At 43.0% G+C, this 26,234-nt stretch overlaps 1 protein-coding gene and 1 non-coding gene across 7 annotated transcripts in view; both read right to left on the reverse strand.

The window, feature by feature from the left end:
• The window catches only part of EXOC6 (exocyst complex component 6), a 92,696-nt gene extending 68,260 nt beyond the window's left edge, over window positions 1–24,436 (reverse strand). For 3 of the 6 annotated variants that reach the window (XM_033149279.1, XM_033149278.1, XM_033149277.1), the window contains exons 1-4: window positions 19,908–20,059; window positions 2,092–2,263; window positions 963–1,010; window positions 778–868 (exon numbers count right to left, since the gene is read on the reverse strand). In XM_033149279.1, the coding sequence (XP_033005170.1) occupies window positions 778–868; window positions 963–1,010; window positions 2,092–2,263; window positions 19,908–19,990 (394 nt within the window). In that variant the 5' untranslated portion in view covers window positions 19,991–20,059. Of the gene's footprint in view, window positions 1–777; window positions 869–962; window positions 1,011–2,091; window positions 2,264–19,907; window positions 20,060–24,161 lie in introns of those variants that run through there. The other 3 variants (XM_033149275.1, XM_033149273.1, XM_033149276.1) reach the window with 2 other exon arrangements.
• On the reverse strand, window positions 6,023–6,129 carry LOC117047635. Its single transcript, XR_004426705.1, has one exon. It is a non-coding gene; the product is annotated as a U6 spliceosomal RNA (small nuclear RNA).
• Window positions 24,437–26,234: the final 1,798 nt, after the last annotated feature.

Raw genomic sequence — 26,234 nt, forward strand, 5'->3', positions numbered from 1 at the left:
GGCATATTCAGAATGGCAACGTGCAAGGGTTCGGCAGCTAAAATATCCACAAACAGTGATTCAGGACAAGGGAGATGGTATTTATTTTAGCTTCCTCTAAAGCCCTTGCTGGTGCTTATTTCCAATATCTGATCTATTCCCACCCATTTTCAGATGCATTTGTATGATGGCATTGTATTTTAATTCATGAACTCTTTTTTTTGTTCACGGCCTCAAAGCTGTTGAGAGAGGAGGCATTAACGTCTCCTAATAAACAATTTAAAATGGCTTCAGATTTCAGCTACTTTTATTTATATACCGCTTAATGCCAAAAATAAACATCTAAGCAGCTTACAAAATATAAAAGAAACAGGCAAATGTGAAAAATCCTGAAAACATGAAAACAAACACCCATCATTAAAACATGCAATAAAGCAGTCCCATTGAAACACAGCAATTAAAAACAGGAGACTTGGGTCAAGAGGTCAAGGGAATGCCTGTGTAAATAGAGGTCAAATGACATTGCAACTGCATGACAACATTATATATGCATTAAGCCATTATCATTAGCTTCATCCATAATCTTTCACCAATAGCCTGGATATCAAACAGGAGCAGAGCTAAGTGAGCTACATCTCAGCTGAAATGTTCCGCCAAGGACCACAATGGCAATAATTCCTTTTAAAAAATAAATAAATGACAATATATGGAGGTAATTTTAAACTAACCGTACTGAAATGCACATCCTTCTAATTTTGCCAAGTACTGCTTGAGTACTGCACATTATCTGTAACTCACCCGGAAGACACAACTGCAGCTTTTCAACCACTGTTGTAATATTCCTCTGCTGAAGTCTACAGTGGATGATTTCTTCTGTCTCAGCAATCACCTTGGATATTTCCAAACATACTACAGTTAAATTGCGCACATACGGTGTTTCCTGCAAGTATCCATTAAGCACATAGGAAGCGCCATTTTCTCACCTCTCTCCCAGCATCTTGAAGCCTTCGGTTGGTATCAGTAACTTGGACCTTAAAAATAATTTCACCTTTGTTAGACAAATATGCACATATTGCCCTGATGCAGCCGCTCACCCTTGTAATCAGATCATGCTTCATGAGAAACTTAGAACAAAGAAATGTAAATCCAAATTAACTCTACAGCTTGAACTTGAACTTTTGATCACCGAGGGTTTTTGTTAACTTCAATTAGTTATGACAGTTCTTTCTAACAGATTCTGTGGCAAACTTCTCAAATTTACTTGGGATTTTTGAACTTTTTTTGTTTCTGTAGGTCTGTCAAACAATTCAAATCATTGACCCAATTGACCACTGGTCCCTTTTTGATAACCTCAATGAGCTCTATGTTCCATTCATTGTCTGCAAGAAATGGTGATTGCATTTTACGGTAATTAAACATTCATACTTTGCTGAATGCAAACACTGGGTGGTTGATTAACATCAAACGTGGAAATCTCCAAGCCACAGCAACATTTTAATGCCGCAGGTGCAGGCAGTGTTCGACCTCAGACTTTCCCACATATTAAGTGACTCATTAGGTCATCATAATAAGGGAGCACATTCTAGTTTATTAAAAAACTCATTAATTTCTGAACAAAGATGCTCAATGACCTCATTGATGTTGTATTTGGTCCCTTGTTATCTGAATATCCTTTATATAATGCTGTTCTAATCATAACCTCTGGTGAACTATGCTCATTCTGTCTGGTGTGCATATTTTTCTTGCAAATGTGTAAAGAGAGCTAAAGGGACTAGTTATACCATTTACTTTGGAGGAAATCTCACAACTTGTTTCTAAAGAATCCCAACAATTCCAACTGCCCTTTGAGAAAGCAGAGAAGCATTTGCTTGAGAAAGGAGAAAGTCTGCTGAATTTGGGGTAGTTGTTTAAAAAAATAGATTAAACTTGCTAAAATATTTACATCCACAATCTTGCTATGCAACTATATTATTCTGTCTTCACCTCTGTGATACTTACACCAATTAAAATGTTCCAGGCACAGAAATGTATAAGTATATTTGAAAAAGGAATGTGTGATTATGAAGAATATTTTTTTCACTGCAGTAATTGTAATCATAACTAACACCTTACCTTGAGTTTTTCTGCATCAGCCCTTACTTTAAGAAGTTCCGTAATAGCATCCACAAAGCCTTGGTGGTGAAAATTGCACATCTTTTCAATCTCCTTGTCGTGGTTGCGTATACATGCATCCAGCTTTTCCATAAACTTTTGATGTGCATTTGGTTGATCATCATATACAGACCTGTCAAGTATATATAAATAATTACATTCGAGTTAGCAATTAGCATGCTTTTAGAATTTTACTAATAACAGCAACTTTTCCAAATTTGTTTTTAAAAATAATAATCTAAGATTACACATGAATTAATAAATTTGTCACATAATTCAGTTATCAATACCATCAAAATTGCCTCTGGGAAGTGAAACGCATAACCCAAGGCTTGAAGAATTTCATTGAGTCAGGTATTCAGCCAATCAAATCTCAGTTCTATTATTCATACCTTAGTGCTCTTCTCTTAACATGCCCAACAACAAAGATCTCCTAAAAAGCCATTTATTAAAATAGATGAATTGTTGCTATACAAAATGTATGTCCTTCAACTATGCTAGATCATATTTCATCATTTTGCATGCCTCTAGGCAATATACAGTTCAAAAGCAGCTTGCACAATCAGCCCCCTAGTGGAGAATAAATGCCAACTGCTCTACAAGTTCAAAACTTGGCTCCATTGTACTGCCTCACTCCTTCCAGGAAAGCCTGCCTAGACAAACAGAAGTAAAAAAACACACACACCATAAATAATATAGGGCAATACCAATTTTTAGCACAGATAAGCTCAAAACCCAGATATCAGATTCAGCATCACTTTTCTGGGTATTTTTATTTTACAACACCCTCTTTTCTACAGAATTTATACGTATATTTTTAATTGCATCAAAATGAATCATTAACCACAGTGATTCCATTAGGCTGTAACCAAAGCTGTCTGAGCTAGAGTGAACGTGGCTTCTGCTTCCAGAGTGGGACTTCACCTTCCTCTCTTCAATCCCCATGGCTCTCTCTGGCATACCCTCAAAATCTGCTCTGGCAATTTGAGGGACCTTCCAGAGCAGATTTTGGGATGAGCTTTTATTCCAGTTATGTATGTATAAAGACCCAGATGGGAGTCAGCCAGTGCCCATGGAAGACTGGTAGAATGGAAGGCATGAAATCAATAGCAAACTAATTCTCGCTTTGTTCACATCCTCCACCCTGCTAATAGACTGATAGAATTTTTAGAGTTGGAAAGGACCCTGAGGATCATCTAGTCCAACCCCCTACAATGCAGGAATATGCAGCTGTCCCATTCAGGGATCAAACCTGCAACCTTGGGGTTGGTCAGCACCACGTTCGAACCAATGCTGAGCTCTAGAAAAGCAACACTGAGGCTAAGGGTGGAAGTAATGTTAGTCAGATGGGAGGTGGCCTGCTGAAGATTGAGTTTGGTGGGGTAGGAGAGCCTCTGTTGGCCCCTAATCCAGGACATCTTAATCGACCTTCCTGTCAAGATACCAGACACCAAATTACACATTTTCCCCTTTGCACCAGCAACAATGACTGGCTCAGGGAGCTTGCCCAGCATTTGCTGTTTGCATCAGTTTGCAAATGTCTCTGGGTAAATGCATATACAGTGGTACCCCGGGTTACGTACTTAATCCGTTCCGGGTTACAGTACGTAACCCGAAAAGGACATAACCCGAACAATTCATTCTGCGCATGCACAGACCAGAGAAACCCGAAAAGACCGCGAAAATGCTCTGCACATGCGCAAATTGTGTGTGCGTCAGGTTGCACTTCCGGGTTAGCAGAGTTCGTAACCTGAAAAGTACACAACCCGAAGCGTACGTAAACTGAGGTATGACTGTACACACACACACACACACACACATATACAAGCTTATAAATGGCATTGGCTCTGCTGCTGAGCAGAGGAGGGAAATCAACCAAGTGAGACTGGAAAAAACACTCTCACTCACAAGCCAATGTGTCTGTTGGCAGAGGGAAGCAAAACATATGCAGGAAAGGCATTGGTGGAAGAACAAAAGAGGAATGGAAGTGTGGCCAAGGAGCATGGGAAATGAGAACAAGCAGAGATTGGCAGACACGGGAAATTCAAGTCAGGCCACTGGAAGCCAAAACACAGTAAGAGGCAAAACAACGCCAAACAATTACAGCTGCTGTCATGGGAGGCTTAGAGGATGCACCAGTCACAGAAGTAGGAAAAAAGCATTCCTTGTCTTCTCCGAAATAGAACAGGAAAAGATACAGGAAACTCACAACTCTACCCAAATACAATCAAGCCCATTGCCACCCAGTGACCAAACAATATAACACCACTATCCACAGTTAACGTTTGATGAAATGCAAGCTAATGTATTGCCCTCCAGATGTTTAGGACCACAACTTCCATCATCCCTTACCATTGCCAGGATGGGAGTTGGTGATTCAGCGCATCTAGAGCGTGCCAGGTTGGCGATCTCTGGTTAAGAGGAGCCAACTTCAAAATGTAGTACAGGTATATGGTTCGTTTTAAACTAACAGTGGTTAGTGTTAAACAAAAGGGAACACAGGAAGTAATGGTTAGTGAAAACTGAGAGCCATGCAGGAAAATAGAGGGATTCTGGAGAGGAGACTAGATTCACTCACATCAAGCTAAACCATGGTTTGCCATAACATTATGCATCCATAAATGATTTTGGCCCCAAATATCTGAAAGATTGGCTCATTCCCTACAAACCCTCTCCAGTATTAAGATCCACAGAAGGGTCTCTCTTGGTAGTTCCACTACGCTCAGATTTTCAAGGTGTTGGGGGCCCAGGAGAAGGCATTCTTCACCTAGGCAGCTCCTAGGCTGTGGAATTCCCTTCCCACAGAGGTGTGTCTGGCTTACATTAAATAGTTTCTGCCATATACTAAAGTTACACCTCTTCACACTGGCGTTTGACACCTAAGGCCTTCTTGGTAGTCATGCCCACCCTGCAGAACACCCTCCCATCAGATGTCAAGGAGATAAACAACTATCTGACTTTTAGAAGACATCTGAAGGCAGCCCTGTTTAGGGAAGTTTTTAATGTTTGATTTCTTACTGTGTTTCTTATTTATTGGAAACTGCCCAGAGTGGCTGGGGCAACCCAGTCAGATGGGTGGTGTGTGTGTGTGTGTGAATTACAGTCACAGGAATAGAGTGGGTCCTGAATATATATATATATACACACACACACACACACACACACACAATCAGGACCCACTCTATTCCTGTGTCTGTAATTCATTAACTGCTCCTAATACTGATTTTTTTTTTTCTAGAAACCCGCCCTGGAACCTCATGGTGAAAGGTGAGTAAGAAATTGAAAATAATAATAATATTGTAGATACTTATCTATAGAGGAATAATCAATTATGGAAACTAAGGGGGAATTATAAAACAGAGAAATCACCCATGATTTACAGCAAAGGGAAGGCCAGCCAGAAAATTATTGGAAATATATACAGAACTAATGAAACTGATACAGCTTCCTGAATACAATTACGTAAACCAGTGGTTTGTGATCCTTACCTATATGTGTACTTACAACGCACCCCACCTTTCTCAAAGCATTATTGGCCCCATTTTGCAGGCAGAACACCAACACAGAAAAAGAAAAGAAAATGGGTTCCTGATAGCAAAAACAAAAGTGAAAATCCACCATGTATAAACTGCAGATCGTAGTTTTATACTGTATAATGAAGGTCCTCCACGTTTTCAGTAGAGATGTAACGTGTTGTCTCAAGGCATCCTGTCTTTCCAAAAAGATCATAATACACAATGTATAAAAGTGCCCACCCTTTCACAGGCCATTTGCTGTTCAGTATGAAGGTAGCACAAAATAAAGCAATCAACTGTCCATAGCCATTTTGTGCTACACATGGAAACAGCACCATCTTGTGGGAGTTATAATACATCATTTTTATTTTTATTTTTAAAATATGGAACGCTTCACGAATTTGTGTGTCATCCTTGCGCGGGGGCCATGCTAATCTACTCTGTATCATTCCAATTTTAGTATATGTGCTGCCGAAGTGACCACATAATACATCATTTCTTGCAGTGTCTCATGAAACAAGACAAACTTTTGCCTATCAGCACACAGAATAAAGTTTTGGCTTTTTTGTATTGTCTCACACTCTATGATCCTAGAGAAACATGAAACAATATTTAATGGGTATGAGTAAACATAAATTAGAAATTAGTATTTTCTTTAGTGAAAGAAGAAGCAAGAAGTTCGCTAAACACTACCCTCCAGTCAATTAGAAGAATAGAGGGGGATTTTAAAAGTCGGCAAGGAGGCTTTAAAAAAAAATAATCTTAAAATTAAAATGAATTATTGTGCATTACCCCATTCATAGCGCACACAAGTTGTTGAAGTTACATGTGACCAGTCTTAACTTTAAACTGCTGACCCATTTTCCTTTTCACATGTTTTAAAACTCTTGTTAGGCAGTTTACTTATACACAACCTTTGTTTATACTTTTTTCTGTTGCCCATTTAAATCTACTATGCAGTGATTTCCGAACAATGACACATATTCTTTTCTGCTCCTTTTACATTTTGAATTAACAGATCAAGCAGATAAGAACCCATGTTCTTTATGAATTTACCATTTCCTCCAAGCCTGTGCTCCTGAGAAAAGAAAGACTTGCAGCATTTCCAATTCATAGGATTTGTTGTCTTTTCATCCAAATACTTCATTACCTCTCCGTGCAAAATTCTACTGATAAGAAAGCCCCACAATAGTAGGATTTCATGCAGTACTATAATTTTGTTTTATTATTCAATGAAGTTCATTAATATCATGTGACCACTAGAGGGCAGCACTCCTTCACACAAGGCGTGGCTTACTGAATAAAATGAATCAGCCACACTTAAGGGAATATATGAGCTGCTTTATACCACTGGTCTGCCTAGGTCAGGGTTGACTGACTGGCAGCAGTTACCAATTGTTTCAGTCACGACTCTTTCCCAGCCCTTGGTTGGGATACTACAGATGCACATTCGGCCAGATTCTGAGATAAACCACCACTTACATTAATTTCTGCTGGGGTACAAGAAAATTCTCCAAAAACTATTCATCATTGGCACACGTACCCTTGTTTATTTATTAATTTATTAAATAAAACAACTCGATCAGAAGACATGAAATGTTGGCAGGTGCAGGGATTTGAGATCTCACTTTCACACAGTGATGGACCTCTCCTTAAACAGGTTCTGGGTAACTTTTTTTTTTTTTTTAAGGCAACTGAACAAATCATTCTGCTGGACCCAAAACGCAATCTCATCTCAGTCCACAACTAGACAAGGAGATGGTCACATTTAAAAAAAACCTGATTGCTTCCCTCTTGACAGAAGCCAGACGTTTACCATCACTAAACACTGGAGGTCTTTAAAAGCTGACTTAATGGGAGTAAACTGGGAGCATACCAGAACACAAATAACTGTGTCCTGGTTATCCCAGTCCACAAACAGATGGAGCTAGTAAAGCCAGCTGGTAAAGCTAAAGGTGAAGGACCCCTGGACGGTTAAGTCCAGTCAAAGGCGAATATGGGGTGCGGCGCTCATCTCGCTTTTAGGCTAAGGGAGCCAGCGTTTGTCCACAGAGAGCTTTCTGGTTCGTGTGGCCAGCATGACTAAACCACTTCTGGTGCAATGGAACACCGTGATGGAAGCCAGAGCGCACGAAAACACCATTTACCTTCCCACCACAGCGATACCTATTTATCTACTTGCACTGGTGTGCTTTCAAACTGCTACGTTGGCAGGAGCTGGGACGGAGCAACAGGAGCTCACTTGGTTGCAGGGATTCGAACCACCGACCTTCCAATCGGCAAGCCCAAGAGGGTCAGTGGTTTAGACCACAAGGACATGGGCACTCACATCACCAAGGCCACCTGCGCCTCCATACATAAAGCTAGATCCAGGGTATGCTCCTGCTCTTTCAGAGCAGTGCACACTGGCGTAGGAAGGGCGGGGCATAGGGGGCGGGGCACCCCGGGAAGCGGGATCCCAATAGGGTTCCATCTCGGCACGCCCCGCCCCCAGAATGCACACTACGCCCCTGCGGGCAGCGTGCCCCGCCCCCAGAACGCACGCCAGCCCCGCCCCCACCTGCTTCCCACCCCCGGTGCCAGAACATGAAGCTCCGCCACTGGCAGTGCAACTTAGTCAAGAGGAGGACATCTTCCCAGTTTTTGAACATGAGAACAGCCCGCCCACATCACCACCTCCTTGTCAGATTGAGCCTCAGGTTATTGGCCCTCATCCAGCCCATCGCTGCATAAGTTAAGCACCTGCACAGCCTCACCAGATTCAAACTGAGAGATACTGGGTCTCATCAGCATCCTGAAGACGCTGTGTCCCCAATCCCCAGATGATTACTCCTAGTAGGTACATATAGATATTAAACAACATGAGTGACAGGACCCCACAGCATAAAAGCCAAGGGGTCAAGCAGAAGTTTGGTAGCAGCCCTGATGAACAACCCTACCTCCATGCCTATCCTCAGGGCTAACAAACTTTTGTTTATTCTAACTACCAAATTCCCAACGTTGATCCAGCCTCCTCATATATACAACCAGTCTCTGCTGAAACACGGGAACAAAAGTAACAAAAGCTTAGCAAAATGTGGTTCTAGTTCCATGCCTGTCTAACAAAACTGCTATTAGACCGTAACCTTGAATTGTGCATGCAAGGGGAAGTTTTCAAATATTCAAACAAAGCTCACTGAACCCTGAAACACACACACAAGATACTGCATTTCAAATTGGATGCTGTCCAAACCGTAATTAGCATAACCCAAATGTGACAGTACAAAAAACAACAACAACATTACATTATTGCAGCAATTTCTCAGGAAGCCTTGCCACAGTTTCCGCTCTAACAACCTACCAACATACATTTGCCACTAATCACCAGCTCCCGATGCTAATTTTTCCTGTATTTCATGTAGCTTTTTGAACACACACCCTTAAAATCTTCCCTTAAATGGTGCCCAGGTGCTTCCTGCAATTCAACAACAGATTTAATATGGTCATATTCTCAATCCCTAAACAGACTTTCTACTTGCAGACATTATCTCTCCCATCCCTGTTAAAAAATAAGTCACTGCTCTACTTAGAAGATTACAACATGCCTAAAGAATGGAATCTGCTTAAATTTTGCAAACAGGGGAAGATAATTTATTAATCTTAGTTCTGCCTGATTTGGCATGTTTTCCTGTATGTGCAGTTTCTGTGAATTGTTCTCACTAATAGTATCCTGTTTCTATGAGCAGGAAAGGGCTGAGTACAGTTTGTTAGTTAACATTGCTTCCTATAACCAGGGTCAATATTCTGTAGTAGTGACACTACAGCAGTTATTGTTCAGTCTGGATAAGCATGTATCACACTGATGGCTGTTAATGGACATCCTTTGTAGTGAAATGTCAATGCATAATCAGTAAATCCAGATTTGCAATGGACTTCCTTCTTCCTGTTTTTACAGCGCAAAGCAAGGAGATGCCTCTTCCTGCAAAAGCTTTTGTGCTACCGTACTTACCAATTTTATACAATAAGGCTTCCCAGTAATAAGCAAGTTTGCCATTTTGTAACTAAGTGAGACATACTGAAGCCTACATTCTGTTTGCAAAGATTCGCTTCAACCGATTGCATCCAACATGAATCCTACTCATCGAGTAAATCCACTAAAATGAATGAACCTGAATTTATCATGTCCGTTCCTATCAGTGGGTTTGCTCTGAATCAGACTAATGTTCGTTACATCCCAAATGCAGCTCCACCTTTGCAGCAAGTTATCAAACTGTTCCATTAACAGGAAAGCTGTTTACAAATTTAAGTGTTAGCTTTAAAATGCTCACAAATCTTAATTCCTCCTGCCACCACCCTTTCAATTTAATGTCTTAACCCCTGTAAGAAATCAGACTGGACAGAGAACACCCAAACACACCTAGTAGCAATGTTGTGCTTAATGCTTAAACTCCTCTTGATATTTTGATAAAAAATGAATAAGAAGTTTATTAATGGGAAACTAGTATAATAGGTTCGGTCAAATACTACCAGAAAAATATATGAAAATTAACTTGATTCTCTACACTAAAAGATCTACATTGGCTCCCAGTATGTTTCTGAGTACAGATCAAAGTGTTGGTGTTGACCTTTAAAGTCCTAAATGGCCTGTATACCTGAAGGAGCATCTCCACCCCCATCGTTCAGCCTGGACACTGAGGTTCAGCACAGAGGGCCTTCTGGCAGTTCCCTCTCTGCGAGAAGTGAGGTTACAGGGAACCAGGCAGAGGGCCTTCTCGGTAGTGGCACCTGCCCTGTGGAGCACCCTCCCATCAGACGTCGAAGACATAAACAATTATACCACTACTCAAGTGACTGGTTGGGAGATTTATTTTATAAGCCAAACTCACTATTTCTGTTATATCAACCTTGCAATGAATAGTAAAATTCACAAGAAACAGATAGGGTATTAAACTGTAATTTATGCTGTGACAACTAAGCTCATGCTGTTTTCTGGGCACAATGATGCAAACGCCGCAGATCAATACTTTAATAGTGACAGCATGGAAATCTTTTCAGCAAATGCAGTCACAGGATCCAGTAAGATTCCTGAATTGGCTTGGAAGCATACCAATTTCCACATAATTTACTTTCAACACAGAAACCCCAACACAAAGCAAGTTCCCATAACTTACACATTCACTTCTTACAGCAACCTCTTTTGGTGGCTTATCTTACACTGCCACTCCTTTACTGGCTTCCTACATGAAAATAAGCTTCCATGATATCATCGTTCAGGCATTAAGAGCAATATTACTTCCTAGCACGCTTCTGCAAAATGGACACTTTCCATTAGTATCCAGCAAGTAATATAGCAAGAAGAAGAAAATGGATCTTAGGCCATTTAGCCTGCCCAGCTCTCTTTTAGCACAAGCCAGAAAACAAAAAAGACCAAGCTTTGAGAATGGATGTATAGCAGGAACAGAGCTGTGTCAGGAACAGAGCAGTTGGTGTTCCCATTTGAGTCCTGCAGAATGGCCACTGCCTAGTATCCATTAGCGGCCCAGATTTCTACTTGTTTTATGTTAAAGCAAGCAATGAGCTTTCAGTGCATCTTCTCCACCTGCTTCATGAGTGGGTTGGCCCTGAAAGGAAGAGACACAGACCCCATTCCCACCTCAAGTCCTCTGATACACACAGAGGACTTGTTATCTATTATTTGGGAGCAGCCAGAAGCAGGAAGAGACTATCGCTGACTACCCCTAAAGGACAAGAAGAAAACAGTCCTTCTCCTTCCATGAGTCCTTTGGATTCCACAGAAGAAAAGAAACGCTTTTGTACCATGCTTTGGAGCAGGGGCAGGCAACCTAAGGCTCATGGGCCACAAGCGGCCCATGGGGGTCGTTTAACCAGCCCACGAGCCGCCCCCGAACCGAGCCACCAGCTCGGCGAGTCCCCGCAAGCTGCGCTAAACCGACGCAGTGCAGTGTGCAGACTCGCTTCCACTGCGCCGGAAATTGCATCTACACAGATGCTGGAAATCGCACCTGCACAGACGCAGATGCTGGAAATCATGGGCATGTGTGCTCACGCATGTGCGCAATCTGGCCCACGGAGGGATCTTTACTGGAGTGAACCGGCCCAGGTGAGGTAAACCTTGCCAACCCCTGCTTTGGAGCACCTGAAAGTGGCCAATGAGACATTTGCTGTCTTAAATGTTTCACGAAATGAGAGGTTGACTACCCTAGCTCAACCCTAGTGCTAGAGGTGAAAGGGCCCATTGAAGGGGAAAGGTCAGTGGCTTCACCAACAATGAACATGAGGATGCTTGGAGAGCAAGGGGAAATAGTCTATCTTCACCTATGTATGCCACGTTTGCACATTAGGCTACAATACTCATCACAGGAGGAGTGTAGGGTAAAAGACTGAACTGGTTTGGTGCATTGAAGAAGCATTTACTAGGGTGCATGGAAAGTCAGAAAGATTGGAGCATTTGTTCACTATTTCACAATGCATAATAAAAAATCTATCATTTTATCAGGTCTCTTTGATCTTTTTTAAAAGGATAATCAACATTTCATATTCCTTGTTGGCAGCTCCACATTTCTCTGATGAAGTCTTTATAGCAAAAATAAAAACTTCCTAAAACATACATGGAAAACACATAAAATATTATATGATTGTATAGGCATGATTATGCGTATCACACCATGGCAAAAGCAAGTTTGCCCTAAGTATACAACCGATAAGAGAAAGATAGCCAAACATGACTCGCTTCCGGGTTAGTTTACACCCACCATTACAAATCTTCAAATTTACTCTTTATACTTTTAGACATGCACTTAAACAATGTTAGATACACAGACCTAAAAACCAAGTTATAAAGCATCCTTTACTGTAGTCACTTGTTAACTAAATAAAAATACTTTATGGCTCAACTGGCAGGGGCAAAACTGAACCTTGTGCTCTTTCTGCTGGCAAAGAAAAACTAAATTACTTAGTTAACGTTTTGGTGACCAGATCTTAAAAACAATGTTTATAACTGTGGGAATCAACTAACATCATCTCAGATCAAGATTTGGCCACAACTATTGAAACTATAGCAAAATAAAAGGGTTTTAAAGCACAGCACACAGCATGTTTAGACAGGACTTTCCCTAGCTGTTTGTGTGGAGTATATCAGCTATGCACTTGAACTTGCTATACTTGATCTCTAAAACTATTAATTTCAGTTTAAGAGCTAGAGGACAGATTAGACTCTAGATACAACAGCTTTCAAGACTTACTAACAGCAACACACTGACATCAAAGAGGCACCTGTGAAATTACTATTGCGTAGAATGTATTATCAGACTCAAACACTGAAGGCAGTAGACTTATTCTATGTGCTTCTCCCAAATACCAGTGACTTTCTAGACCTAACCAAGTGCTAAACACACCAGCCATGTCACACTATGTAGCCCTAACAAAAAACTGTGCTTGCTGACTATGACCATCAAGTAATTCAAGATTAGAGGGGGGGTGTTATTGTACCAGTTTAGCAATGAGATTTATATCCCCTCCATCCTCCATGGTCATTGTAACCCGCTGGAGTTCTAGCTTCAAATGTTGGGTTGCAATTCTGCGCACAGTTATGCCTTTGTCACTTATTAAAAGGAAATTTACATACATAAGACATTGCAAAACCTTAAGAGCTGAAAAGACAGAGCTTGGCAGAACTTGAGTATTCTGTGGAGATCAGCAAGCTAAAGAAACAAAGAGACTGACAGTACCCAAACCAGAGTACAGTGGTACCTCGGGTTACATACACTTCAGGTTACAAACTCCGCTAACCCAGAAATAACGCTTCAGGTTAAGAACTTTGCTTCAAGATAAGAACAGAAATTGTGCTTTGGCGGCGCAGCAGCAGCAGAAGGTCCCATTAGCTAAAGTGGTGCTTCAGGTTAAGAACAGTTTCAGGTTAAGAATGGACCTCTGGAATGAATTAAGTACTTAACATTTTTCCTCTTACTCTACCACTGACAGAGAAAGTGATGGTAAATACCCACTGCATGGTTTGTTGTTGTTCAGTCGTTCAGTCATGTCCGACTCTTCGTGACCCCATGGACCAGAGCATGCCAGGCAACCCTATCCTCCACTGCCTCCCGCAATTTGGCCAAACTCATACCAGTCGCTTCAAGAACACTGTACAACCATCTCATCCTCTGTCGTCCCATTCTCCTTGTGCCCTCCATCTTTCCCAACATCAGGGTCTTTTCCATGGAGTTCTCCTCTCATGAGGTGGCCAAAGTACTGGAGCCTCAACTTCAGGATCTGCCCTTCCAGTGAGCACTCAGGGCTGATTTCTTTGAGAATGGATAAATTTGATCTTTTTGCAGTCCATGGGACTCTCTAGAGTCTCCTCCAGCACCATAATTCAAAAGCATCAATTCTTCGGCGATCAGTCTTCTTTATGGTCCAGCTCTCACTTCCATACATTACTACTGGGAAAACCATAGCTTTTCTTCCCCTTCTATTTGCCAGGAGGTGATGGGACCAGTGGCCATGATCTTAGTTTTTTTGATATTGAGCCTCGGACCATATTTTGCACTCTCCTCTTTCACCCTTCATTGCACAGGGAGACATTTTCCCTCTTACTCTAGCACTGACAGAGAAAGTGATGGTAAATACCCACTGCATGGTTATTTATAGGCAATTAGGCTACTAGAACTAGACAGCTATACCTCGATTGTCTGGCAGATGCCTCCCTCACCTTGCCTAGGACAGTTTTAGCCATTCCATTACTCCAGGCAGAAAGGCAAAAAACAGAATCTTGTGGCCCCTTAAGGACTAGCAGATTCCCTGTGGATTTCACAGACCATGCAGTCCACTAAGTTTGTGCCACAATTTGGCTCATTGGTACTCAGCTGAAATTCATGTTCACTGATTTCAGTAGGTTGACTCTGCAAAAATATTAGCTGAATGCCACCTTTTGTCTTTCAAGTTGCCCCAGGACTCTTAGTAGCTTGTGCTACCCTTCTGGAAATGGTTACAACAGAAAAGGAAATCCCTTACAAAAGAGATTTTCCATTTACAACAAGCAAGAGGCCTTGGGAAAATGTTCTGTATTTGAGTTCACAAAGCAGTGAAAGTCAACCCTAGCTGGTTTTAATATAAAAGGGCAGGGAGGAAGAAAGCCGAAGGCTCTGTAACAATATTCCTCAGCGTAATCATCTTTGAAATAAAGGAATATTTACAGAGCTTCAGCAAAAATCCTCCTCCTCCGGTGTTGCGAAGACCACCACTCAAGCAATATGATAGGACTTAATAAAAACTACAATTATTATTTTTAATTTCTTGCTCTTCCATTCTTAAGTTATTGGGTTATTATCAACACTTTGAGTCCAAAAAGGATATGTTTCCATTCTAGAGATAACCTGAAAAGAAGAAAGGCTCCAATACCTTTTCTGTTTTGTATCTCTCACAAACAGCACATGTTTACTTGAAAGTATATCCAAATGTATTCAATGGGATTTCTCCCAATATGTGTGTGTGTGTGTGTGTGTGTGTGTGTGTAGTTGTTCCTTCAGTTCTAAGCAATTGCTGAGAGAAGGAAGAACAAACAGGTAAATCGTCTCCAGCTATTGACTGCTGAATCCTCTTCCAGTTCTATTACCAGCTTATTATATTATGTTATCTTAAGCCGTGGAATTAGAAATTACACCCTCTCCCACTCACATCTAAAGTTAATGTTTTTCCTATCAGCTAACTCCAAAACCTTTATTATTTCTGATGGTTGTCTGAGTTTCACTGAAGAAAAAAAAATGCAATGCTGAAATCTGAAGTGACTCCAGAGCTTAGCATGGCTTAAATCCATCCAAAGAAGAGTCAAAGGAAAACATTGGCCCTGCACATATTTCATTCTATATGGTGTTGTGCCAATTCTGAGCAAAGCAGACATAAAACGGGCACAGGGAAAGCCTCAGAGGACACAATCAGCAAAGAGGCTACTGTGAAGCATAATACTGGGTGCTGTTAAGTGATGAAACCACCGGGAAAGAGTCATAACAACATCCCTAGTGCCTGTTAGAACTGCTTGGTCTCCCTGAAAAACAAGCTTTGTGCAATCTCACTTTCTGTTCAAAGAACCCTAGCACCACTTTTGAGCAGGACCATTGTTTCTTGGGGCCCGAGGTAATGACTGTCCTTATACCATCCTTCTCAAGTTCACTGAACATCCAAACATCAACAACAGCAATGTGTACACAGGTGCCTTAAGCACACACATGACTTTCTTTGAAGTTCTGTTGTGAACCTGAGAATTACAGAGCATTAAGTGAGGCATCACCACATAATTTGAATGCAGTATTGTTGCAAGAATGTACTGGTGTTTTTGACCTAGAAAACATTGGCCCATTGTCTTATGCTTCCATCTTTCACTAATAACCTAGAGTCAATCAAGCCCAGGTGGAATGAATGCCCTGAAATAGGCTCTCCGAAGAATTTAACCATTATCCAAGCTCCTGAATGCTAATGTTAATTCCCCATCTCAGATCATCTTCTGTTAGACCCTTGCCTTATTTCACTATACTGTATAAAGTTGGTGAGTAGTAAATTGAAAACATGGATATACGCAGGTGGCAAAGTAATTTTCACTTGTTCAACTTCTTCCCAATGCTACAGTTAAAAAATGTAACAGTATCTATTTTTGCAATGTCACTACTGTACATACTACCGGTATGTCATTCCACCTGCAGACTTGCAATGCACTTTAGCGAAGAAGACTGTGTTTCAGTCTCTGCAAGCAACGTCTTATGACACAAGGTATACCGACTGTATTAGAAAACCAGATCCTTATGTATAAATGATATATCTGCTAAAGGCTGTTTGTACTATAAAAAAAAAGTGTGTGTGGTGTGTGTGTGTGAGAGAGAGAGAGAGAGAGAGTATACACACACATGCACACACAAACCTTGTTCACAGTAAATATTTAGCCTAAGTTCCAATACACTTTTTGCCCTATAATGCAGAAAGTGCCTTAAATACTTTTCATACTGCAGTAGCGCGCATATATATATATATATCTCACCTTATTAAATACTGGTGGGAAGCAACAGGTTCAGCTTTGATAAATATCTATCTATTTCAAAAGTTTTAAGAGGGTTTCTACAAGCCTAGTTAAAACAGCCATAACACTGATAGGAGCAAAATACAGTGTATGTTTTAAATGCAACATAAGTTGTTCAACATATCCAGTGCTAGTAGCATAGTTGGTTGTAGCAAGATGTAACCCATTAGTGCTTCAAATACATTGTTACAATGGCTATTTAATAAATTGTTGCACACACAAATCTGAAGTCGTAAACTTTACCAGGCAAAGAGTGGATTTCCTATCATATTGTGTAAGAATCTCTTCCACAGAAAATTTGCCTACACAGCATTTCCAGTGGTTCATAATTCTACAAGAGGGAAATATGCAGTGTGCACAACATGAAACTCCTCTGGGCATATAGAACATTTGTTTCTCTTTCGTAGGAGAGAATGGGAAACCTAGATAGATAGATAGATAGATAGATAGATAGATAGATCAGGCATAGGCAAACTCCAGCCCTCCAGATGTTTGGGAATTCATCTCTGACCACTGGTCCTGTCAGCTAGGGATGATGGGAATTGTAGTCCCAAACATCTGGAGGGCTGGAGTTTGCCTATGCCTGGTATAGATAGATGATAGATAGATAGAAAGAAAGATAAGCTAGACAGACAGACAGACAGACAGACAGACAGATATGGCCAACAACTCAACAGAAACTTTGCCTGTAGAAAACCTAATGAAAGAAATGGGTTTCTTTCAAACCTTGTGCAACTGGCGTCCCTGCGTCAATCCCTCCTACTGTAAAGGGGAACTGACCGAATTGCTTTCAGGAGACTTGTCTACTCACAATGAAAATAAAAGTTTCATGAAGGCAAGTATTGATTTGTTTTTCAGCTTTAAGGAACTTCAGTTCTGGCAACAGAATGAGTGTGCTCACTTTTGTAATGGGCTTCCAACCTCAGCGGAGCTTGACAGCTTGTTTAAGATTTTGACTGGATTCAGTATGCCAGAGCAGAAAAGAAACAACATAGGGCCTGCAATCACCTATGTAGTGCACATAGAGTATGGAAGCAGAGTTTTTAGAGAGGATCTCGTTGGCATGCAGGAAATGCAGAGTTAGAGCACACACACCCCAACAGTTGGCTGTCTCTAACCTCTACTTGAAGACCTCCAGCAAGAGAGATACCCATGCTCCCAAGTAATTGGTCCCATTGCCAAATTTTTCCATTAAAAGTTTGTCCTACTGTTCAGCCAAAATCTAATATCCTTTAACTTAATCCATTAGTTCTGGTTCTGTCCTCTGGGGAGCAGAGAGCAACTATTTGCCTTCTTTTCTGCAACGGTCCTTAGCTAAGTGAGGAGTCCTATCATGTACCCGCCCTACCCCCAATCCTCTTCTCCAGCCCAACCATACCCAGTTCCTTCAACCTTTGCTAACAGGGAAAGCAAGCCCTGTCTCTGAACATCATTCCACTTTTTCCTCATCCTTACACTCTTTCATGATCTCCTGATTTAACATTTATTTTGTGAATTCAGTCTAACAACCCATTCAACAAGCAAGCACTGAGAATGGGGCACAGCATCTTCTACATGAACACAATATTAGAATTGAACATATCTCAGCCTTTCTCAACCTTGGTCTCCCACATGTTGTTGGCTTGGACTACAACTCCCATCATCCCTTGCTAGCAGGACCAGTGATGAGGGATGATGAGAGTCAACTAGGTTGAGAATGACTGGTCAAGACAGATGACATAATGACACATCAGCACCACTATGCAATAAAACATCTACCACCAAAATATTTCCTAGCTTCATGATGTAGAAGTATCCCATGGCACAAGAGAGGTGTGTTGCAGGCAAGATGAAAGGGGGAGGATAATCACTAAGACCTAAAGTTATTCCAGTCACCAGAGCGCCACCTTTATCTTTGTGGAGATATGACCACTGGATGATGCAGCAATAAGTAATTAGTAAAGAAAACAACAGATTTGCCCCACTTCTTTGGCGCAGGTTGCAACTATAAAGTATGTAATTAGGATCAGGACATTGTAGTGAGAAACAGTAAGAGCAGCCTCGCTTCCACATAAGATTAGTGAACACAACACTTTCAAAGGAAGCCGATTTACAAGTCCAGTGACTACATAAATAGCAAGACACACCCACTGGCTTTGACAGGACCAAAAAAATTACAAACATCCAAATTGTTCCTCCAACCACAATGGGTGATATGAAATCCAACTGTTATGTTCCTTCCAATACATTTCACAACTATTTCACACAAGATGAGGCAAGAACCAGAGTCTATCAGATGTAAGCTTTGCAAGTGCCAAGGAAAACAAAAAAAAACAACCCCAAAATGGCAGAAGAGAGCTACAAAACAATTAAAAATAAACGTATTAGAGTATCTTCATGATAGCTACAGGGATACTCTAATTAAGCAAAACAAATACAGTACCAGAAAAGGTCAGGCCAATATCAGTTGCAGAGAAACTTCAGTAATAAAACTAAAAGGCGGGGCCTTTGTCAGGATAAATGGATAACTACCAAACCCATTTCACCTAACAGGGTTTTCCAAAAAGCTATCTCCCTTCTTCATCTGATAGCTCATTGGTCTCCAGACACAGGCAATTAGTACAAATTCAGAACTCAAGAAACCCAAATGAAGCTTCTCTAGAGGAGTGCATTTTCCTCTCTCATTTCAAGGAGCACAGAACTGAATTTCTCAGACTATTGATTAACCTGATATGCCTGTCTTGGGAGGCCAGGTGAGCTGTCAGATAATGAGAGGAAGGAGGAGGAAGGCAGACCTCTCCCCCTCTCCTTCTTTTCGGTTTAAAGAAGGGTCTGCAAAGGGCAGAGGTGAAGTGTCAGGCTGAAACAGGTACAACAGACAAGATACACAAGAGAGAAAGACCACGGGAGAACGGGGGAGGGGGGCACCAGCAAGATAGACCACCGCCCCAAGACGTTAGGAAGGGCAAAAAAACTCCACAGGAGGGAGGACTTAAAAGGCTCGGAGGAATTTCCCTTCCTGAGACTTTGCAGGGAAGGGGGCACTTCTCCCTAGAGCCTGCTCCCCGCAGCCAATGTGCGCGTGTGCCTGGAGAGGAGCTGTCATTGCTCTTGCTCCTGCTGTGGCAACCAGAGAGAGATGGGGGGGAAAGCGCACGGGGGGGAGACTGGCACATGCAGCCCCTGCGCCTGGCCGGGGAGAGCCTCCCCCGCCCCCTCACCTCAAGGTGGGTCCCACACAGGCCGTCTCGGTGCTCTCAATCTCCTGCAGGATCCGCTCATGCTCCGGCAGGCTCTCCGCCATCTTGGATGGGAGGGAAGAAAGCGGAGGCGCGCAGAGGGAAAGGGCGAGAGCGAGGAAAGCGAGGCAGCCCGCGGGGGCGGAAGGGAGAGAGGGAGGCTCGAAGGGGCGGGGCGAGCCGCTGCGCAGAGGAAGCGAGCCAATCAGCGAGCCGGAAAGAGCCGTCGACCTTCGGAGGTGCCCGCCTCCTGCAGAACTCCCTCGGGCGCGCGGTTGCCCGGACTGGGGCGCTGGGCGCTCCTGCTGTGGCAACCGGGGAGCTGTGGCAAGGAGCCTTCCCTCGCTGTGGGTCGGGGAGGCGGTGGAAGGCGCGGGGTTGCTGAGCACTAAGGAGCTCCTAATTTGGAGTCAGTGGCACAAAGTTCAAGGGGACGTCCTTCCCCGCCCAGAAAGCGTGTTTCCAACCAATGGGGTGGGTGCCTAACTCTGCGCATAGCGCTAGGCACTGCCCAGCTCCGCGCTCATTAATTCCCTCTTTCCAACCTGTCCCTGCAGCCCGATCCGGTGCGTGCGTACTTGGAAGCAGGGGTGCTAACTTGAATAAAATATAAGGGGCAGGTAAGCCCCTTCCTGCACAATCGATCACGTAACGTGGTGCAGGTACACCATCTGAATGGCAATGCCCATTAACTTGGGGGTTGGGGGGCGGCGATCCCGGCAAATATTTTATTAGATCCCGTCAAATATTTTTTAAGTCTTGCTCGCGCTTACTTGGACGTATTCGGCCAGAAGCCTGCTTACAAATGCTGAGTCCAGCGGGACTCACCCAGCCTGACAGCCCAGTCCTAGGCAGAGGTCGGCGCGGCGCAGCAAACCCCAAACGGGGAGGTAGGAGGGGCATCACATACTTTAAGGTAAAGGACCATCGGGTCCAGTCGTGTCCGACTCTGGGGTTGCGGCGCTCATCTCGCTCTATAGGTCAAGGGCAGGGGCGTAGCAAGGTAAATTGGTACGGGGGAACAAATTGTGTGTGTCCCCCCCCCCCCAGGCATGGGAAGGTCAGGCGGTACCCGGTGCGGAAAATTTCTTGTCATTGATTCCCCCCCCCAAAAAAAAATTGTTTTACGTTATTTCATATTTTCTTTCAAAGTAATAATAATATAAAAAACCCTTTTATTTATATCCCACCCTCCCGGCCAAAGTCGGGCTCAGGGTGGCTAACATTGGTATAAAATCAAACAATAATTAAATTACCTCCTAAAAACATCTCAAAATCAAAGTCTAATTAGATGGCTTTCCACAGGGTTAGGGTTGGGAACAGTAAGTGCTCTCTGAACTGAAATTTCAGCCTTCATGACATAGGAAAACAGCCAAGTGAACAGCTATTTTGGTGGAGGAGGGTCAAGATATAACCAATATGCATGAAATTTCATATACAGCTATATAATCCCTAGTATAGTAAGATAAGACCTTTGGAGCAGGTATTTTTTAAAAAATTGGAAAAAATGTCAAAAAAAAATTTCCAAAGAAAATTGTTCCTTGATAATTTGTCACCCCCTCCATTATGGAACCCGGGGCGGACCACCCCCACCCCCCTTGCTATGCCCCTGGCCAAGGGAGCCAGCATTTGCTCCTAACTCTGTACAGGACTGGTCTGTGTGTGTCTAAAACGACCTGGAGGCGCTTGCAGACCTGCTCGTTGAGCATTCGTCCTGATTTGTCTGCAAAGAGATTAGACGGACGGTGTTGGCTATTGAATGAACGTTCCCTCTTGTTTGTTTACGGGGAGGCACTTTGCCTCGCTTTCCTTATCGCAAACATCCGATCTTTGGAAGCAGGATAGTGGCAGAAAAGCTCCCACTCCCACACAACCTGGATTTGTCGGTATGTGGGCTGAATCCTACCCGAAAATATCGGCAGTCTGGCAGGGGCGGAGCAAGGTGGGGGCATTGGGGGCAGTACGCCCCGTGTTCCATCCTGAAGGGGGGTGACACTCCCCCCCCGTGACTCCCCCGCTGAGCCCCGCCGCCCAGTAAAAAAGCCTCGCTCAGCGACTCGTAAAGTTGCCACAGGAGCAGCAACATAGACAGACTGTGCATATGCGGCATCCCACACATGCGCCGCTCATCCTGACACGTGCGTCATGATGTCACGATGCACGCGCACTGCAGAGTGACCCCCCGCCCTGGGGGGTGCCTCCGCGTTTGCCTCTCCGGCAGCCAAGCAGCTCTGTTCGCCACTGCAGTCTGGAAACGCCCTCAGATGGTCGCTGACATTCTGTCTTTAGAAGAGGTGGGTGGGATGGGTGTCTAGTTATCCTACACTAAAACCAGGCCCGTCTCAGCCATAGAGCCGACTGGCGCAAGGCGCCAGGGCGCCACGGCCTGGAGGGTGCCTCAGCCACACCCGCCACACCGTGGAGAGCGCCTCCACCCTCCAGCCCCGCCGGCAGCGCCCTCCGGCTGCCTGGCAGAGCGCGGGAGCGCGAGCTGCCCGGCCGCGCCAGGGCGCCTGATGCGCTTAAGACGGCCCTGACTAAAACGGTACTTTGCACACTCTCAGTGGGTCTCTCCTTTTTATAACAATACCTTCACATATCCCAGAGTAAAACACTGACAGTGCAAACACTTCCTTGATAAATATTTATTTGCATCTATCACTTTGAGCCACTGTATCTGGAAATGGGTCTGTAAATACCTCATAGGTGTAAAAAGGAGGGAGGGTAAGGTAGTACAAGCTCTTTGAACTGAAAAAGGCAGGGCCCAAAATAAAATGAAAAATGTTGAATTGCTTTGGTTTCTCATAAATCTAGGCCCAGTTGATGTCCTCCTATCCTTACTTGAAGTTCAACCTGAAACACTATTCAGATGAGGAAAGGGCAACAGGAAAAAACAGGACAACTGGATAGAGGGATGTTAGGGTTGCCATAGTTTGAAGAACAAAAAAAGAAAGAAAAAAGACACATTTGCCAGTGCCTGGGGCAGGAGGGGAGGGGGAGCAGGTGCAATCTACAATGTCCCTTCAAAATATACCAAAACAAGGACCTGGTCCTTTCCTGCAGTGTGTGTGTGTGTGTTTGTGTTTTACACTTGGTTGCCTAGTACTAAATATGCAACATAAAACGTAGCCTGCTCCCGCACCCCTGGACAGTTTGGCAAATTCAAGAAATCCACCCAGACAGAAAATTTACCCCTTAAAAGGAGGACATGTCCTAGAAAAAGAGGACATATGGCAATCCTAGAAACATCCTCCTATCCTCACAGAACCAGGAGGGAGGGAGGCAGTGTTGCTACTATGGCTCTTCCATAATTTTTCCACAACGTTCTACTTGGACTGAAATACAAATAGATATTTTAAAAACTGCTTTTCCCCTTTATTTACATTGGGTAAAGAACATATGAAACAGGGGGAAAGTTAAATTTGCTTAAAAAAAATGTGACTTGAAAATAGAAATATCCTGGGTGGTGTGCAATATTTGTCCACTACTTTCAATGGGTCTACTCTGAGTATGACTTAGTTGGCTCTCTCTCATAGTTTTTCTAGCAGAATCATCTTTGTAAACTGATCCTTGTGGCAGCAGAGCCATGCTATTTTTAAAAAAACTCTGTCAGGTACTAAAAATAAACTTGAATATGATACCTTGTAATCAAATATATAATATGATCATGGAAACGCAAATATATTTTCTTTCTTTTTTTATTTGCTAATTGCTGTATTTTAGCCTATAGTAAGTTAATGTGCTACTATGAATGTCAACCCTTTCTGCAATTCACTCTGCAACCTTTAACTAGCAGCACAAATACCTTTTAATCATCAAAGCTATATCTGCATGGGTATGAAATGTAATCCACTCCATGGGGGTTGCGGGGGGGGGCTATTTTTCAAATCTAACATTTTCTTAGACTCCAAAAGCAAGGGAAATAAAGAGTATACATTCACAGAAAACAAACCAATACCATCAGCAATTCCTGTGCCCCAATGCAAAGCTGCTTCCAGCACAGAAATCCAAATAACTCCACTAAACAGAAGAACTGAGTCTTAGGAAGAATCTCACCTTAACTTATGGAACCTAAATATTTTTCATGGGAATAACACTTTTCATTAAAATCAAGGGACCTCTACTGAGGTCGGAAGGAATGATAGGATAGCTCTCTGTATAACCAAACATAAATAAATAAAACCACCCCCACAGGACAGAATAAAGTGCATTCTTTGCGATTATGATGCTACTTACCCTAAAGTGATTCCGAGAGGCAGCTCCAAGTACTTGATCTCGCCAAGAACAGTTTCATATACGTTATCTTTGTTTTCTTCTGCATAAAACCCTGCTGCATTTGGGCTGGTATTTATAGCCATGGTCAAATATTGAACTGTTTCAGTGTTAAGAGAGGTCCTTCTCCTCCTCTCTTATTATTACCACTGAAATGAAAAATGTCAGCAATGAGAAAGTTAGGGATGAGAAAACAAACCCTGGATTGACTCTGGCAGTCCTGAAGACGTTCTGCCTGCAAGTACTGTCACAGCTGTTGTTCCCCTGCCAGCTCTGCTAACCTTTTGCTTATGACTCCAGTCTCGGCCTTCTCCTTGAAGCCAGGTCTACTTAATACATACCCATTTTGATGTAACAGGCAATATATTAGTTAAAACACTGCATATGCAAAATATTTTTATACATCCATAAAGTACAATAACAACCTGGTAAAGTATACAGTTTTGGGGGTCCCCCCCTTTATTTTCCCTTCTACGCGGGTTCTGTTTCTCTTTCTCTCTTTTATTTACGTCTCACCATGTTTAGTGCACATATGATTATGTACTTTTTGAACTTTCAATAAAGATGGTTTTTAAATAAAAAAACACATATCCATAAAATAGAAATATACCCCTAGGATAAGGCAAAGCAATGACGTTTTTAACTTCTACATCAAGCTCAGTCTGGCCACTACTGCCACCCATCCAAAGGCATACAGTCATATTTTCCATGCTTGGCTTTTTCCTGTTGCCTTAAGAAAAGTCCACACAAGCTAAGGAAGCAGATTACATTGGGGAAAATACTGCAACATGTACCAAGATCAATGTGCGTTGTTCTGGGAATGTTTCATAGTGATCTCAGAGATGCATCTTAGCAACTATTAGGCTAAAATCCAGAGCGGCTGCAACAAAATGTTGCAGCATGGAGGAGAGTCTAGGAAGTACAGTTCTGGGGTCCTTAACCCCTTCATGCACTAACTAGCAATCATGCATACCGGTAGATATGTTTGACTGCAAATTTCCCCCAAAGGGGACCCCCCCCCAAACCAGCCCAGTGAGATCTGGCCATGTTTTTAATGGCCATGTAATCTGACTGGCATGGGGGGGGGGGGAGACACAGAAAACTGGATGGGAGGGGGATGATGATGATTAATACCCTGCCCATCTGGCTAGGTTTCCCCAGCCACTCTGGGAAGCTAACAGAATATATAAATCACCAAACATTAAAAATTTCCTGATACAGGGCCGACTTCACGTGTCTTCTAAAAGTTGTATAGTTCTTTATCTCCTTAACATCTGAAGGGTGTTCCACAGGAAGGGCGCCACTGACTTCCGGCGGCGACGCCATTGCGGGTGGTCGTGGGCTGCTTCGGCTGCGAAGCGCCCAGTCCATCCCGGGGGTTAGGAGCCCCGCCACCGCAAAGCGGGGCTCCGGTTGGGGTGCGGGAAGAGCGTCCTGCACCCTGGGCTCCCCGGCTGTGCCCGTTGTGGCTCCGAACCCTTCCCCCGCTCCCCCTGTAAAGGGGGAGTGGGGGTGAAGGGACGACGGAGCCGGGCTATAGGGGACATGCCCCAACCGGGATGTAAATGCGGCGACAAAGCCTGTGATGAGCGTCTAAGTTCTACCTGTCTTTAACGAGCTGATAAGAACCCAGTGGTTGTGAGTACTTGACTGATTTCTTTTAATCTTGGAACGATCTGGGGGAAAGAGGAAAGGCAGTCCGCCTCCCTTCCCTTCCGGAGATGAAAGAAACTAACCAGTTTAAGTGACTGCTGCTACAATAATCGATAGAAAGTATCTGGAATTTGAAAACTGAGACTGCTGAGATATCCCTTTGGGGATTAATTGGGGAAAAAATATCTCCATTTGAAGTTTTGGTCTTTACACTCCGGCTTCGGAAAAATGGCGACGATTTGGACTGTCGTGGGAAAAAATTGAAACAAAGGAAGGAAGAGACAGGAGCTGAAATTTGATACCCACCCTCCCTTTCAAAATGCTGGACTTTGTGCTCGCACTTGTATTGAACTCTGGTTTAAAAGATGAAGAAATGCTCACTGT

Source organism: Lacerta agilis, chromosome 5, assembly GCF_009819535.1.
Source record: "Lacerta agilis isolate rLacAgi1 chromosome 5, rLacAgi1.pri, whole genome shotgun sequence".
NCBI lineage: Eukaryota > Metazoa > Chordata > Lepidosauria > Squamata > Lacertidae > Lacerta > Lacerta agilis.